The sequence below is a fragment of the Amblyomma maculatum genome, chromosome 1 (genome assembly GCF_055883805.1).
Source record: "Amblyomma maculatum isolate TAMU_Amacu chromosome 1, ASM5588380v1, whole genome shotgun sequence".
Lineage (NCBI taxonomy): Eukaryota > Metazoa > Arthropoda > Arachnida > Ixodida > Ixodidae > Amblyomma > Amblyomma maculatum.
This window is the reverse complement of record NC_139344.1, coordinates 139,122,488-139,137,590: the sequence shown is the minus strand read 5'-3', so window position 1 is coordinate 139,137,590 and position 15,103 is coordinate 139,122,488. Positions and strand designations below refer to the sequence as shown.

General features: G+C 42.4%; 1 protein-coding gene across 2 annotated transcripts in view; it reads right to left on the bottom strand.

The window, feature by feature from the left end:
* Positions 1 to 294: 294 nt before the first annotated feature.
* The window catches only part of LOC146204093 (transmembrane protein 170A), a 43,114-nt gene continuing 28,305 nt past the window's right edge, over positions 295 to 15,103 (bottom strand). The window contains exon 5 of one of the 2 annotated variants that reach the window (XM_084589092.1): positions 295 to 6,300. In XM_084589092.1, the coding sequence (XP_084445218.1) occupies positions 6,170 to 6,300 (131 nt within the window). In that variant the 3' untranslated portion in view covers positions 295 to 6,169. The remainder of the gene's footprint in view (positions 6,301 to 15,103) is intronic. The other variant, XM_084589091.1, reaches the window with a different exon arrangement.

Sequence of the window (15,103 nt, the reverse complement as noted above, 5' to 3'; positions counted from 1 at the left end):
TCTTAATTGATTTTTGCTTCAACATGACGGAGAAAGATGAAAAAGGCATATGAAGACACCCGACAGAGGTCTGTGCTCCTCATGTAGCATGACAAGGAATTTGGTAAATTAAAATAACAGTTATAGTCTGATATCAAACTTTTTCCTTGCAGATGACTAATGCAAGGCTTTTTTTCCCCCCTTCCATTGGACCAGTTAAGCGATGTAAAATAACCCAGCCATATATATATCTTGGTTAATCCACAATCCTCAGCAGCATAGCCTGCAAGAACCGAAATATTGACCTCACCTTTACCGTAACTCCACAAATGGAAGTAGTTAGCAGTAAGAAAAAAGCTGCGAGATTTTAAACTCTGCACAGCAGCAACACGCCAGCTTTCTTTTTCAGCTTTTTCTCTTCTTGGGTTCTTTTATTCGACAAAAATAAAGCACGATGCCTCAGCAGTCTGTACCATTTTCTTGTCCATTCATTGTAGTGTCACAGATTGCTTCTCATGGCACCACTGACCTCCATAACAACTATTTACAATATTCACAACAAATACACTTCACACAGCATCCTTGGGTGTTCCTGGTAGAACAGCTCTGCCTATGAACGTTATGTACAATATTTACACACCGGCCTCGTCCCAAGACAGAGACACACTGTACACTTTAATACAAGTAATCTTTGTGACCTCTCCTGCCTCACAGTTCACTGCTCACATTGTCTTGTGCTATGACATCGACTGTGCTGCCTTTTTCCACAAGAACACTTCTCATGAGGTCTCATCATCAACCACACTACTGACAAAAGGAACTCAGTACCACTAACAGTAAATTTAGCACAGCCTAACATAGGTCAGTTTGAGGGTACAAACACAGGAGCTGAAATGCTTATTGCAATGGTACTCAGCCCTCTAACATGGAAGGCAGACACTTGGTGAGAAACAGACAAGCATATAATTTGAGATATGGCAGTTGGCGCTAGCCATTGTTGCCTCTATACATGACTGCAACTTCTTTTGAGTATTAAATAATTGGCACCCCCACCGATCCCTTTCCTAAAGCCCCATTTTGAACAATTTCCCCAAGAGGTTAAAAAGATGTACGCTAACAAAACTCAACTTTGAATTCATTACGGTCGTACAGATGTTACAAAGAAATTAACAGAACCAAGATGGGCTTACAAATAAAATGACCTCTTAGAAAAAGTTGTCAAAGTTATACTCGACTAAATTTCTTCCCTTTAACTTTGGGCTTCTTTCCACATGTTACCCGTAAACTCTTAAGTTACAATGCAAGCCACAAGCACAGAAGCAAAATATGCAGCATGTGTTTTCAGCTCCTGTTGCTACAAAAGCTGTGCAGGCCTCACTTGAACATGTACAAAGAACAAAAGACATAGCAGGTTTCCCTAAAGTGGGGAATAAAAAGGCATAGCAGCCTTCTACAAGCTTGTAAAGACAGTTCAGTACAACTGATTGCCCTATTACTTTTAAGAACACACAAAAAGATGCCAAGCAAAGTGGATTGTGAAAGTAAATTTCAGTCGGAAAGAGTCACTCATCACAGTTGCTTTTAAACACATGTGCACAGCACAATATAGCAATGTACCATGCTAGCAGGTGCAATGCAGCACTTTACACTTGCATGTAATTCAGAGCTACAAAAGATTTTTACACAACAAAAAAAAACAAAACAAAAATAACAGACACATCCAGTTCCTTGTCTTTTAGCAATCATGCGACTTCTGCACCAAGATTAAGATTGGAGTAATATTAATTGTGCAAATATTCTGGTCAATTCACATAGCATCAAGAAAAGAAATTCAATTAAACGGACATGGCTTTCGTAATTGTTTTGTCTTTATCAGATGGTAAGCTTCGTATTTGTAAACATACCCTTTGTTAAAGCAAATTTTCAATTTTTATCTCTGTTGACACATCGTCAGAATGAAAAAAAGAAAGATAGATTCTCAGAGTAAAGCTGTTGTAGAACACATGTCGAACTGATTGAGGCAGGGAAATAAGTATTCCGTTAGTAGCACAAAGTTGTTGCAGCCAAACCAGCAAATGTTCAGCTTCGTGCAGCCATTTTATAACAGCCTTGGCAGCAACAGTAATTACAAAGTTATATCTCGCCATTATGCAGTCTTTCCCGTCACTGACACAACAAGGTTTTCATACTTTTTTTTGCATATGCCTTGCATAGGAAAGATAAAAACCTTGATAATAAGGCCATTCACGCTTGTGACAAACTGCTATGCACTTTAAAAGGACACTAAATACAATTTCACACATATCCATTTGCATGCAGATACTGTAGGTCATTCTCTCCAGGCCATGCTTACTTCTTTTCACGTGCAACCAGACACACAATTTCCACAAGAGGAGCAAATGCATGGAGGCTGTTAGCATAGCATAGCATAGCTAGTGACATTATCTGTGGCATCAGTGTGAAAACACTGTACGCAGCAAAGTGGTATATTACTGACTCAGCTTGGTGTTGTTGCTTAGCTAGATGCACTTGTGGCTGGCGAGTAAAAAAAGAAGAACAATTAGGCACGACCAAATGAACATGCAAGGCAACGGACAGTAGTTCAAATAATGCCCAATAAATTTCATGAGTAACCTTTTTCTCCAATTGAAAAATGAGCCAAGCAGTGGAGTACAGCTCTAAGTCATCTTAGTAGGGTTGTGTGAATATTGAAAAGTTTCAAATATCGAAGTGAATAATTCAGTATTAGATTCGAGCGTCAAGCAAATAGCAGTGTTCAAAAACACTGAATGATAATAATAATAATTGGTTTACAGGAAGGGAAAGGCGCAGTATCTGTCACGCTTGCTTCTGTGGACGCCTGAACCGCGCCATAGGAAAAGGGAGGGCGGTGTGAGTGAAAGTAGAAAGAGAGAAAGAGGAGCCGTAGTAGAGCGCCACGGAGTAATTTCGACCATCTGGGGATCTTTAGCGTGCACTGATATTGCACAGCATGCGGACATCTCATTTTATCTCCATCGAAACGCAGCCGCCAGCAATCGGGATCGAACCCGGGTGCTCCGGCACAGTAGCCGAATACTTTTTGAGTATTTCTAAGTTCTAGAATTAAGGAAAATAAACTTTTGGAACAAGCAGTTGATGGTGTTATGTTTACTCCGACACCGTCACACAATCGCACTAATCTGGATAACGAAACGTGTCACGCACACGGTGCAGTGACAGCATCCAAAATTTGGCCTTTCACGGCTGCGTGGTTTGGCACATCGTCCACGAGCCCATGTGATGGGGCAAGGCCCAGATGCGAAAGCGAGCGCACTGCAGTGGGAACTGCGCTAGTATTTGCTGCATGGAAAGCCTGAAAGACGGAGATGACGAAAAAGATAAGAATGCAGAACTACAGTCATGACTGAAACGAGCACTTAATCAACATTGGCTCTCACAGCTTCAGTGTCACTGGAAACAAACTTCGAAACAGGCAGCAGCTTAATATTTACTTCCTTCGGCACTTGAAAGTAAGAGGAGAATAAAAGTCACTTATTTTAGGTACCGTGATCACAAAGACTGCACTGAGAAGTACTTTGACTCGTGTGCACAATCTTCATTACGACTGAAGAGGGCAGCCATTTTCTCACACACAATTTCATGATGTAGAGGTATGCCTTTCCTGCACTTCTCTGCTACTTTTTCGCGTGATGAAGTGCAAGTACTTGCCTCAGAAGAATGCAATTTAAATGTGCTTTCTAAGGATAGCTGAATCCCGCGCCGTCACGCAAAAGTACGTTTGACAGTGCGAGATGGCGTGCTCAAGTCTCCTTGTGCGCCTCATGCTGGCCCATTCCAGCGGTGCACTTCCATTTGGAGCAGTGCTACACAAAACTAGTCTAGTGCACCAGACACTTCATTTGGGTGTATGCAGTAACTGTGCAGGTAACAAATGTGCATGCACAGAACACTGCATACCTCGGTGCATCTTGGAGGCATGCTGTGGGTGCACTACTGAGATCTGCTTACGGCGGTGCGCTAGTTGCCCGCTTCAGAAAAAATAAGTAGCGTCGATGCCTCTCCTGGTCTACGGTTGGGCAAGAACCCTTGCTAGAAATCAATGGTTCATGCATGTGTTATGGCGTGTACGCACTGACATCAGACTTTCGCGTAACAGGCAATTTACGCCAAAGCCTCCTCTTTAGCAGCACTAGAAAAGCGCGATCACACGCACAGCTTCGTCACGTGACTCAAGACGCAAATCAAATTTGAAAAAGGATTTAAGGTGTGAGATGCGATGCTACTGAGACTTCAATTGCGCTTGTACACTCAACTCTGTGGGATGCCTGACTCAGTGCAGCGCAAGTTTTGGTTATAAATCATGTCTAAAAATATCTCTGTGCCTTTTATATTTAAAAGCAGTAGCATGCTAAGAATCCCACAGTAAAGGCTTGAGACTATGATGCTTATTTCATTTCGATTTGTTGCCTTTTGAACATACCTAATGCAAGCTTGAAATAATATTTACTCATTCAATTGTCTCAATTAATGCTGCAAGCATATTTTAGCAAGTTCTAACGAGCACTATCTCTCTTCTCTTTTTTTACTGTTACATTTCTAGTCACATAACTACTTATTTCAATGCAAAAATATTCACTTCATATTTGCTTCAAAGTGAAAATTTCCTACTCGCACATGCCTAACCTGTAGCCATACATAACTCAGTCCACAACAGCCAAAACTTGTAACTTACTTTAGTGTCCCTTTAAAACGTTATGTAGTGTGACATATTTGAAAAGAAATATAATGCCAATTTCCTGCCCAAGTCAGAACAACCCCAAAAGCCATGTCCTCTATAACAGTTATAGAAAGGTCTATTAGGCCAGAATTATCAAAATGTTTAGTTGATTTTTCCTCGCACCACAATGAGCATGCATATAACAGCATTTGTGAAAGCAAGCATAATAATTTGTTCTTATGCACCCTACACCACACCACCATTTTGCAAATCAAAGACATCATACCTGTTTAGGCAGTAAAAGCTTAATCACAAAATGCTTTATATAAAAAAACAATGTCATGAAAAAATTGATGGAGATCATGCCGACAAAAACTATCAACACTTTTCGTCCATCAGAGGAAAATGAAATTATGGTAAAAAAAGAAATCTAACGTCCAAACTAGAAGAAACCTGATGCACCTGTGCACAGCAGGGATACAGGACCAGCGACACAATTCATAATGACTCATATCTTCCGGACCCAAATTCCCAAAAATAAGGCTAATGCAAGCCCCTTGTGAGCTTTGCATTTAAGTCCACAGGTGCTCTCTTTGAATGTAGCCACAGACACCATTATGAGAAGGGTATGCTCCAGCAACCCTCTGTTTCTCCTTGCTGTAGCACTGTGCCATGCTGGTGCAAACTTGGCCGCACAAAGTAATACTGTCTGCCTAAACGCTCACAAAAAATTGACTAATAAAGCCATTCTGTGCAAGGAATGAGCTTTACGGGCGGTGTTCCCACTAGAGTGCCAACCACAGCGCACCAAGCAACAAGCACAACTGTCCACATCCAATATTTCCTAGAGGTAATAAAAACGGTCAACGAAGGTTATGCCATGAGATGTAGTTCAACTGGCATAGCTAAAACTGTGCACTAGCCCCGGCACCAAATTTTTCTGGCTGCATATCCTGTAGGTGCTAAGCCCTGCTTCTGACATTGCAAGGCAATGGCTAGTGTGCTAAAACAAAAGTAAAATAACTGCTTTTAACACGCTAAAAAATCATCCATAAAAAGTGACGTTTCATAAATGATGCCCAAGTTGACATTGCAAGACAATGAATGGCTAGTGTGCTAAAACAAAAGTAAAATAACTGCTTTTCACGTGTTAAAAAAATCATCCGTAAAGTGACGCTTCATAAACGACGCCCAAGTGACAAAAACGTCACGCCATGAATAAACAGGCGCAGGGCTGTGTCAGTTTGCACGTGCAAACAGTGACACAGCCCTTTCAACACAAATTGTAGGAGGACACGCAAACAGATAACAGTGCAAGCAGCTCGAGGCTTTGGTCAGGCAAAATGTGGAGCTGCATAGCCGAGCCAATGAATTGGTAGCCCGAGAGGCGAACGCTGCAGCAGTCTACTCTGCAGTGCACAACACCGGCACCCAGAGTTGACATTTCCAGCAGGCTGTCAGGCAATAAGGTCAGAGGGTGGCCAGGACTCGGGTGTAGGACATGACGACTGCAAACACTGTCTGCCCACAGCCCCACAACAGTGCGTAGAAGGGCATCATGTGAAACCGAGCTGCCCGGTACACACCCGCTATCACTGCACCTGCATGGAGGCACACAACACACGAATATGAGCACCACCACAGGGTGATGAGAGATGACCATCATATCAAGAGAAAGCAGTAAATTTACGAACCCACTCAAGGCAGAGCCATATAAAGCAAACCATATCACCATACAGCTGCTCTCACAAGGCTGCTAATATACATATACATATATATATATATATATATACACACACATACTGGGTTCCCCTGCTAACTTGAACCAAGAATTAAAAAAATAAAATATGTGATGTAGGTCAGGGAAACCATTTGCATTCAACTGCCAGCCGCCTTGCGCACCACATGCATTTTTTGTTTTGGAATTGCTTTATTTACTTATTTAGTAATACTGCGGAGTCGTTTGACTCCAAGCAGGGGTGAGCAAAGATACAATTAAAAAAGGTACGACAAAGTTACACGAGCTTCATGGAAGAGAAAACAGATGATGCAAAAAACAAAGGTTTCACATGCGAGAGGCTCTCAAGTTATCAACATTTCTACATTCGGGCTGTTCACTACACACATCGGCAGATCATCCACTTTGCAATTGTTTTGACAAAAAAAGAATGCTTAACCTCGCAATTCTCGCAATTCTTCTAACATTTCTCCATAATTAAAATGCATACTTGCGCGCGAAACAGGAGTAATGTAATCATGGGAGTTAAAGGTCCACAGAAACGGCCCCCAAGAAACCACTGATAAACGTGTTCAGTGTGTAGAACACATCCTTTTGAGCATTAACGCAAAGTATAACTCCTTGGAACAAAGCCAGCGATTTATTATTAATTTTTAAAAACAGCGTTTTTTGAAATTCGCGGGCAGAGGGAATGTCGCTTGGCGGTATCGCATGGAACGATTTCCTAATCCCGTGACGTCACGGGTCGGTTGACTGGCAAGGCTTGCTAGAAGCTGCCATTCGCTGCGGTCACTGCAACCATGACGTCACGAACACACTTCCGGTAGCTGCGAAAGTCGTCTGCTCGTGCGCTGCTCGAACTCTGTGCGGGCTGTTACAGCTCACCGCCCTTATCGGTTAAGTGGCCATTGCCCATTAAGTGCAACAACCGAAGCGACGCAGGGATCAGCAGAACGAAGCTGCATTTACAAATATCTTATTTATATAACGTGGTTTCAGGAGTATCGGAGTGTCGTCCGACGAGGCGTCAACAGCACGGTCAAGCACCGCACGATGGCAGCACCTCCTTGACCGCCGTAAACATTGCCGCTGTGGCCCCTCCTCCCGCATACCGTTCGCGAACCACACGGCGGATCGTTAGCACCGATGTACGAAATAAACCGTGCTAAAGTTTGTTGGCGTCTGGAATACTGAGCCGAATATCAAGTATGAAGCCCTCGTGAGGATCGCTGACCAGCAGCAAATTGCTGGTAAGAGCGATAGCCGTGATAAAAATATCTTCGCGGAAGACGACAACATCTGGCATTAAAGAGGAATAGTCGTTTGGCTTAGGAGGAAAACTAGAGTTTTTATCAGCATACACAGATTTAAAATACTCATTGAATACATTAGCAATGCTTTTTGGTCCTGTGACAGGTGAACCATTGACTATTAGTGACATATTGCATTGTTTTGTGCCATTTATGTAACGCTATAACTTTTCTGGAGCTTCTTTGAAAAAACGACCAAGCGTATTAGTAAAAAATAAGTCCCGGGCTTGCTTGATATTACTTCTTAATAAATTGCCCAACATGCTCACAATTGCCTCATTCTGTCTACTAGAACGCCGCATCCGCTTTAATTTACATTTAGTGTGGATTATGTCCCACGTAATCCATGGGTTATGTTTCTTATTCTTCACAATATTAGGGACATACATTGTCAAGCAATCAAGGCATAGTTTTTCAAACATACACTATAATACATTTACATTCTTCTCAGCCTTAAAACTGTCCAATATGAGTCTCTAGAAAATCCAAGATTCCCACATCATCAGCTCTATTAAAATTTTTCACGACAATGGGTAGTTTTTCACATTCAACATAAGCTGACATTGAAAAAGCACAAAAACGAGATTATGGTCAGATACACCTTTCAAAACATCAACAAAAATACAATTGAGGGCATGGCTTTTGAACGCTAAATCAAGAATGTGGAATACAGAGGTACATATTCTGGTTGGTCTCTCAACAATCTGCGTCAGATTAACATGTAAAGGCAATATGCAAAAGGAGCTCAGAATGACTATAATTGGCACCCATAGCATCTTTGCGAGACCAATCGATATCAGGCAAGTTAAAGTCGCCAGCTAAAATAAACTTCACTCGGTCACTATGAAAGCGTTCAACGTTGAGCGTTGAATTAGCATAATGAACTAATCATGCTAATTTTTCTAGTTTACTAAATAATGACTTAAGACCATAAATGTGAACTGGAAAGTTGGAGAGTGCCTTTCATTTACTTGGGATAAAGAAAGCGTCATTGGTATCTTTTTTCCCAGGCTCAAAAGAAAGCCCGCAAAATACAAATAAAATCACGTGACTATTGCATTCACGCGCAACGATTGTGGTGCTCTCATTGTGGTGGTTTGAGTAAACGAAATCAGCTACGGCCATGTTTCTTCAGCCCCGTTGCAGCGGCAGGCCGATATGCTTGCGATGGTTTATTCGCCCGCGTCAGCCAGCCGGCGCACGTGACGGTGCAAGCAGCGACAGCGGCCAGCCGCACTAGTGGCTTCGGCTTTGCTTTGATCGGCTGCATGACCAACAATTATGATGCGGCTGCCGGTTTCTCTGTGCCGTTTTCACAAAATCCATTTTTGCACAGGCAGAGGCCATTTATCGGGAGAATTAGGGCCGTGGTCGTACAGTCATGAAGTTGTCAAAAATCTGTAGATTCCAGGGCAAATCTGGGGGTTGGCAGGTATGGCTATGTTTAGCTGTGTGGCACATACCATACACATTTTATTGTGCAAGCAATACTACTTTAGGTTTCGAGCCTTTAGTGTAGCGCGGCCGGTAGCCACGTCTTACCCACGTGACGCTGTGACGTCACACCCCACGTGGGCTGGCAGGAGCTGCCAACTTGGGTCTATCGTTTCCCATGAGACAGTTGTGTCACAATCAGCCTGCTAGGCCCATGGCATTCACGTTACCCCTATAGGCCACTAAGGCACGTTCATACGACTTTTAAAGCGGGGCTTTATATGTGGGCTGGGGAAGAAGAAAAAGAGAAGAAGAATGCTCAGTCACCCGCAGCTAATACTTTCGCTCAATATTTGGTTCAGCAGCGTTGAACCCCTGTAATCTTTTTTAATTGAGTTTTGCGTCAAATGGAGGAGAAACAGGAGAAAGGCATATAAAGACACCCGACAGAGGTCTGTGCTCCTCATGCAGCATAAGGCATTTGGCAAATGAAAATTACAGTTGTAGCCTGATATCTGACCTTTTCCTTGCAGATGAGTAATGCAAGGTTTTTTTCCTCCCCCTTCCGTTAGACCAGTTAAGTGATGTAAAAAAACCCAGCCATATAGATATCTTGGTTAATCCACAATCCTCAGCAGCATAGCCTGCAAGAACCGAAATATTGGCCTCACCTTTACAGTAAATCCACAAATGGAAGTAGTTAGAAGTAAGAAAAAAGGTGCGAGATTTTAAACTCTGCACAGCAGCAACACGACAGATTCCTTTTCCTGCTTTTTCTCTTCTTGGGTTCTTTTATTCAACAGAAATAAAGCACGATGCCTAAGCAGTCTGTACCATTTTCTAGTCCATTCATTGTAGTGTCACAGGTTGCTTCACGGCCGCAGCTGATTTCGTTGCCTCGAATCACGACTGAGAGCACCACAACCGTGGCGCGTAAATGCCCTAGTCACGTGATTTTATTCGCATTTCACGCGCTTTCTTTTGAGCCTGGAAAACAAGGTACACGTGAAACTTTATTTATAGCAATTAATGAAATGGGCGTTTCTGAAGGTGCTCTCCGACTTTCAATTTACATTTACGGTCTGAAGTCAAAGTCAGTAAATTAGAAAAATTAACATAATTAGCCTGTGGTGCACAAAATGGCTCGCAGTTGTATGCAACTGGTTTCCCTGGACTACCTCAAATATTTTATTTTTTAACCCTTGGTTCAAGTTAGCTGGGCCACGTGTGTGTGTGTGTGTGTGTGTGTGTGTGTGTGTGTGTGTGTGTGTGTGTGTGTGTGTGTGTGTGTGTGTGTGTGTGTGTGTGTGTGTGTGTGTGTGTGTGTGTGTGTGTGTGTGTGTGTGTGTGTGTGTGTGTGTGTGTGTGTGTGTGTGTGTGTGTGTGTGTGTGTGTGTGTGTGTGTGTGTGTGTGTGTGTGTGTGTGTGTGTGTGTGTGTGTGTGTGTGTGTGTGTGTGTGTGTGTGTGTGTGTGTGTGTGTGTGTGTGTGTGTGTGTGTGTGTGTGTGTGTGTGTGTGTGTGTGTGTGTGTGTGTGTGTGTGTGTGTGTGTGTGTGTGTGTGTGTGTGTGTGTGTGTGTGTGTGTGTGTGTGTGTGTGTGTGTGTGTGTGTGTGTGTGTGTGTGTGTGTGTGTGTGTGTGTGTGTGTGTGTGTGTGTGTGTGTGTGTGTGTGTGTGTGTGTGTGTGTGTGTGTGTGTGTGTGTGTGTGTGTGTGTGTGTGTGTGTGTGTGTGTGTGTGTGTGTGTGTGTGTGTGTGTGTGTGTGTGTGTGTGTGTGTGTGTGTGTGTGTGTGTGTGTGTGTGTGTGTGTGTGTGTGTGTGTGTGTGTGTGTGTGTGTGTGTGTGTGTGTGTGTGTGTAGGACCGCTCAATTCCAAGTTTTATTTTTAGCAAGATTTGAAGGGGTTAACAATGCTAACACATATTTGGAGCCTTATGCGCTTGTCACATTTTGTTCCATCTCTCCTTTTGTGTAGCTGGTAGCATTAAAGGCTTCAAATTTGTAGACGTCAAATAAGGGCACTATATATATATGTGTGTGTATATATATATATATAGATGAAGGAAAGAAGCCAACAGTCGGACCAGACGCGATATTCGGAGGTCGTGGGTTTGGTCCCCACCATCGGCACATTGTTTTTTCTTCTACTTTGTGTTTAATTATCTGTCCCCTAAGCAGATTACATTACTCATTTCTGTGATTATACAAGTAAAAATTAAAAAAAAAGACATAAAACCTAATCCCCAATGCTTTCCTTGGCCTCGCCGACTGTTGGCTTCTTTCCTTCATCTATTATAACGAGCACCCTCATTTCCCCTTCATATATCTGCTTGTAGCTTGCAGGGGTCTCGGTTCTGGCAGTCTTGAAGCCATAGCTAGCGTAAGAGGGTTCTAGCACAGCTTTCGCCCTCCCTCTTGATCACGTTCTACGGGACGCTGGCGGTAACACAGGACGTTCCACATCCGCCGCTATGGTTGAGGGTGGCGCTGGTGAACACTCTCAAGGTTCGTATACAGACAACATTAATACCCGAGAAAGTAGCAGGGCGAACAGCGGCCGATGTAGCTCAGTTGGGAGAGCACCGGACGCGATATTCGGAGGTCGTGGGTTCGGTCCCCACCACGTTTTTTTCTTCTACTTTGTGTTTAATTATCTTTCCCCTAAGCAGATTACATTACTCATTTCTGTGATTATACAAGTAAAAAAAAAAACATAAAACATGATCCCCAATGCTTTCCTTGGCCTCGCCGACTGTTGGCTTCTTTCCTTCATCTATTATAACGAGCACCCTCATTTCCGCTTCATTTATCTGCTTATATATATATATCATCATCAGCCTGACTATACCCACTGCAGGGCGAAGTCCTCTTCCATATTTCTCCAATTAACCCGGTTCTGTGCTAGCTGCATCTACTTGACCACTGCAAACTTCTTAACCTCATCCGCCCACTTAACTTTCTGCCGCCCCCTGCTACGCTTCCCTTCCCTTGGAATCCAGTTTGTTACCCTAAGTGACCATCGGTTATCCTCTTTTCGAACGACATGTCCGGCCCATGCCCATTTCTTCTTCTTAATTTCCACTAGAATGTCGGTAACTTGAGTTATTTCTCTAACCCACTCTGCAGGCTTCCTATCTCTTAATGTTACCCCTACCACTTTTCGTTCCATAGCCCTCTGGGTTGTCCTCAACTTAAGAAGAACTCTTTTGGTTAGCCTCTACGTTTCAGCCCCATAGGTGAGTACAGGTAAGATGCGACTGTCGTATACTTTCCTCTTGAGCGATACCGGTAAGCTGCTAGTCATAACCTGCGAGTGCTTGCCAAATGCACTCCATCCCAATCTTATTCTTCTTGTTATTTCCTTTTCATGGTCCGGATCTGCGGTTACTACCTGTCCTAAGTAGACATATATTCACCTACTACTTCCAGTACTTCACTACCTAATGTAAACTGCTGTTCTTTCCCAACGCTGTTGAACATTACCTTAGTCTTCTGCATATTGATTTTCAAGCCTACCTTTCTACTTTTCCTGTCTAGGTCATCAATCATTATTTGCAGTTCATCCCCCGAGTTGCTTAGCAAGGCAATGTCATCAGCAAATCGCAGATTACTGAGGTATTCTCCATCTACCCTTATCCCTAACTGCTCCCATTCCAAGTCTCTAAAGCAAGCTGTGAATAGTACTGGGGAGATTGTGTCTCCTTGCCTAACACCTTTTTTTATGGGAATTTTGTTACTTTCTTTATGCAGAACTATGGTTGCTGTGCAGCCACTATATATATCTTCCAGCACTTTCATGTACGGCTCGTCTACCCCCTGATTTCGCAATGCCTGCATCACCGCAAGGGTTTCAACTGAGTCAAATGCTTTTTCGTAATCAATGAATGCTATGTATAAGGGCTGGTTATATTCCGAGCATTTTTCTATCACCTGATTGATGGTATGGAAATGATCGATAGTAGGGTACCGTTTCCGAAAACCTGCTTGATCCTTTGCTTGATTGCAGTCTAAGGTTGTCCTGATTCTATTAGCGATTACCTTAGTAAATACCTTATACGTAACAGACAGTAAGCTGACTGGTCTGTAATTTTTAAGGTCCTTAGTGTCCCCTTTCTTACGAATGAGGATAATGTTTGCATTCTTCCATGATTCCGGTACCATCGATGACACCAGGCACTGCGTATACAGGGTGGCCAGTTTTTCTAGCATGATATCACCCCCGTCCTTCAGCAAATTTGTAGTTATCTCATCCTCTCCAGCTGATTTCCCCTTTTTCATAGTTCTAATGCTTTCTTGACCTCGTCCTTCGTCACTGGTGGAACGTCGGACTGTTTTTCCCTACCGCCAATCTCATTATGGTCCTGACTACTTTGGCTACTGTAGAGATCTGTATAGAACTCCTCGGCTACTTTGACTATCTTGTCCATATTTGTGATGACGTTGCCTGCCTTGTCCCTTATTGCATACATCAGGTTTTTGCCTATGCCCAATTTCTTCTCTACCGCTTTAAGGCTTCCCCCATTCTTTACAGCATGCTCAATTTTCTCCATGTTATACTTCCTTAAATCGGCCACCTTGCGCTAATTGATTAGCTTTGATATCTCGGCCAATTCGATCTGGTCTGTTGGATTGGAAGCTTTCATACTCTGGCGTTTCTTAATCAAATCTTTTCTCTCCTTAAACAGTTTACCGGTATCCTCTCTAACTATCCTACCGCCTACTTCTACCGCGCACTCAGTAATGATATCTCTGAAATTATTGCTCATTGCTTCTACGGTAATGTCGCCATCCTCGGTTAGAGTTGAATATCTATTCTGTAGCGAGATCCTGAACTCTTCTGCTCTCCCCCTCACCGCTAATTCGTTGATGGGTTTCTTTCTTACTAATCTGTTGCGTTCCTTCCTCAGATAGATATATATATATATATATATATATATATATATATACACACACACACACACATACATATATATACATATCTTTTTTTTTTTTTTTTTTTTTTTTTTTTTTTTTTTTTCAGGTCAGGTTTGGGTACAAGTCATGGTAACAGAACAATTTTCATAACTTTTCTTTTGGGGGAGGGGGGGGGGGAGATTTCTTTTTGCAGCAAATGTTTACACTACTGTTGGTGAAGGACATGCAAAGCTTCATTTCTTGGTCAATAGTTTCATAAGGGACCTAAAAATGGCAGGTTGGACAAGAAAAATTGTTGCAAAAGGAATTATTAACTTCTGCATTAATTTCTGCATTCTGTAACGTACAACTGTACCCTGAGGGTATTATAAATAAATAAATAAATAAATTTGTCACATCGATTATCACTATCTTGTAAAGCATTGCCATATCTCTGCTGCATTTATCGGCTTATGCTTGTAGAGGTACAACTAAATTATAGCAGAGTATGCTTCAGTATTTCAAATTTTCTGCCACACTCAAAAAAGAAGAAATAATGGTTCCTTCGGTTCATACGCAAGTGCACCAGTGGCATGCTAACATAGAAAATTATTTGCAATTTCCACTAGATAAGACGTGGCAAGTGTTTGATTGTGGAATCCCGCCCTGTAACATAACTGTTGGGACTGTACCTGCAAAATAAATCCGTCATCATGATAGCCATTCGGAACTTACAATTGCCTTGGAGCAGGACGTCAGTTATGTGAGTAGCATTTCATAGAATAAGCTCAAAAATACTTTGGATAAATTCCTGTGTTCTGCCCTCAACATCTTTTAAGCTTATCCTTAATTAAGATCCATGACAGACAGCAAAGGCTAAAAAGCATAAAAATTACGAACAGTTAAGCGAAAACAACATTCTGCATCAACTAAACTACCGTGCCCTGCCTTTAGCTATGTTCACAGGCAGGCTACAGACACCTTTTTGGGTACAAATCAACTTCCTTAAAAAATCTGAATTAAAAAAAAA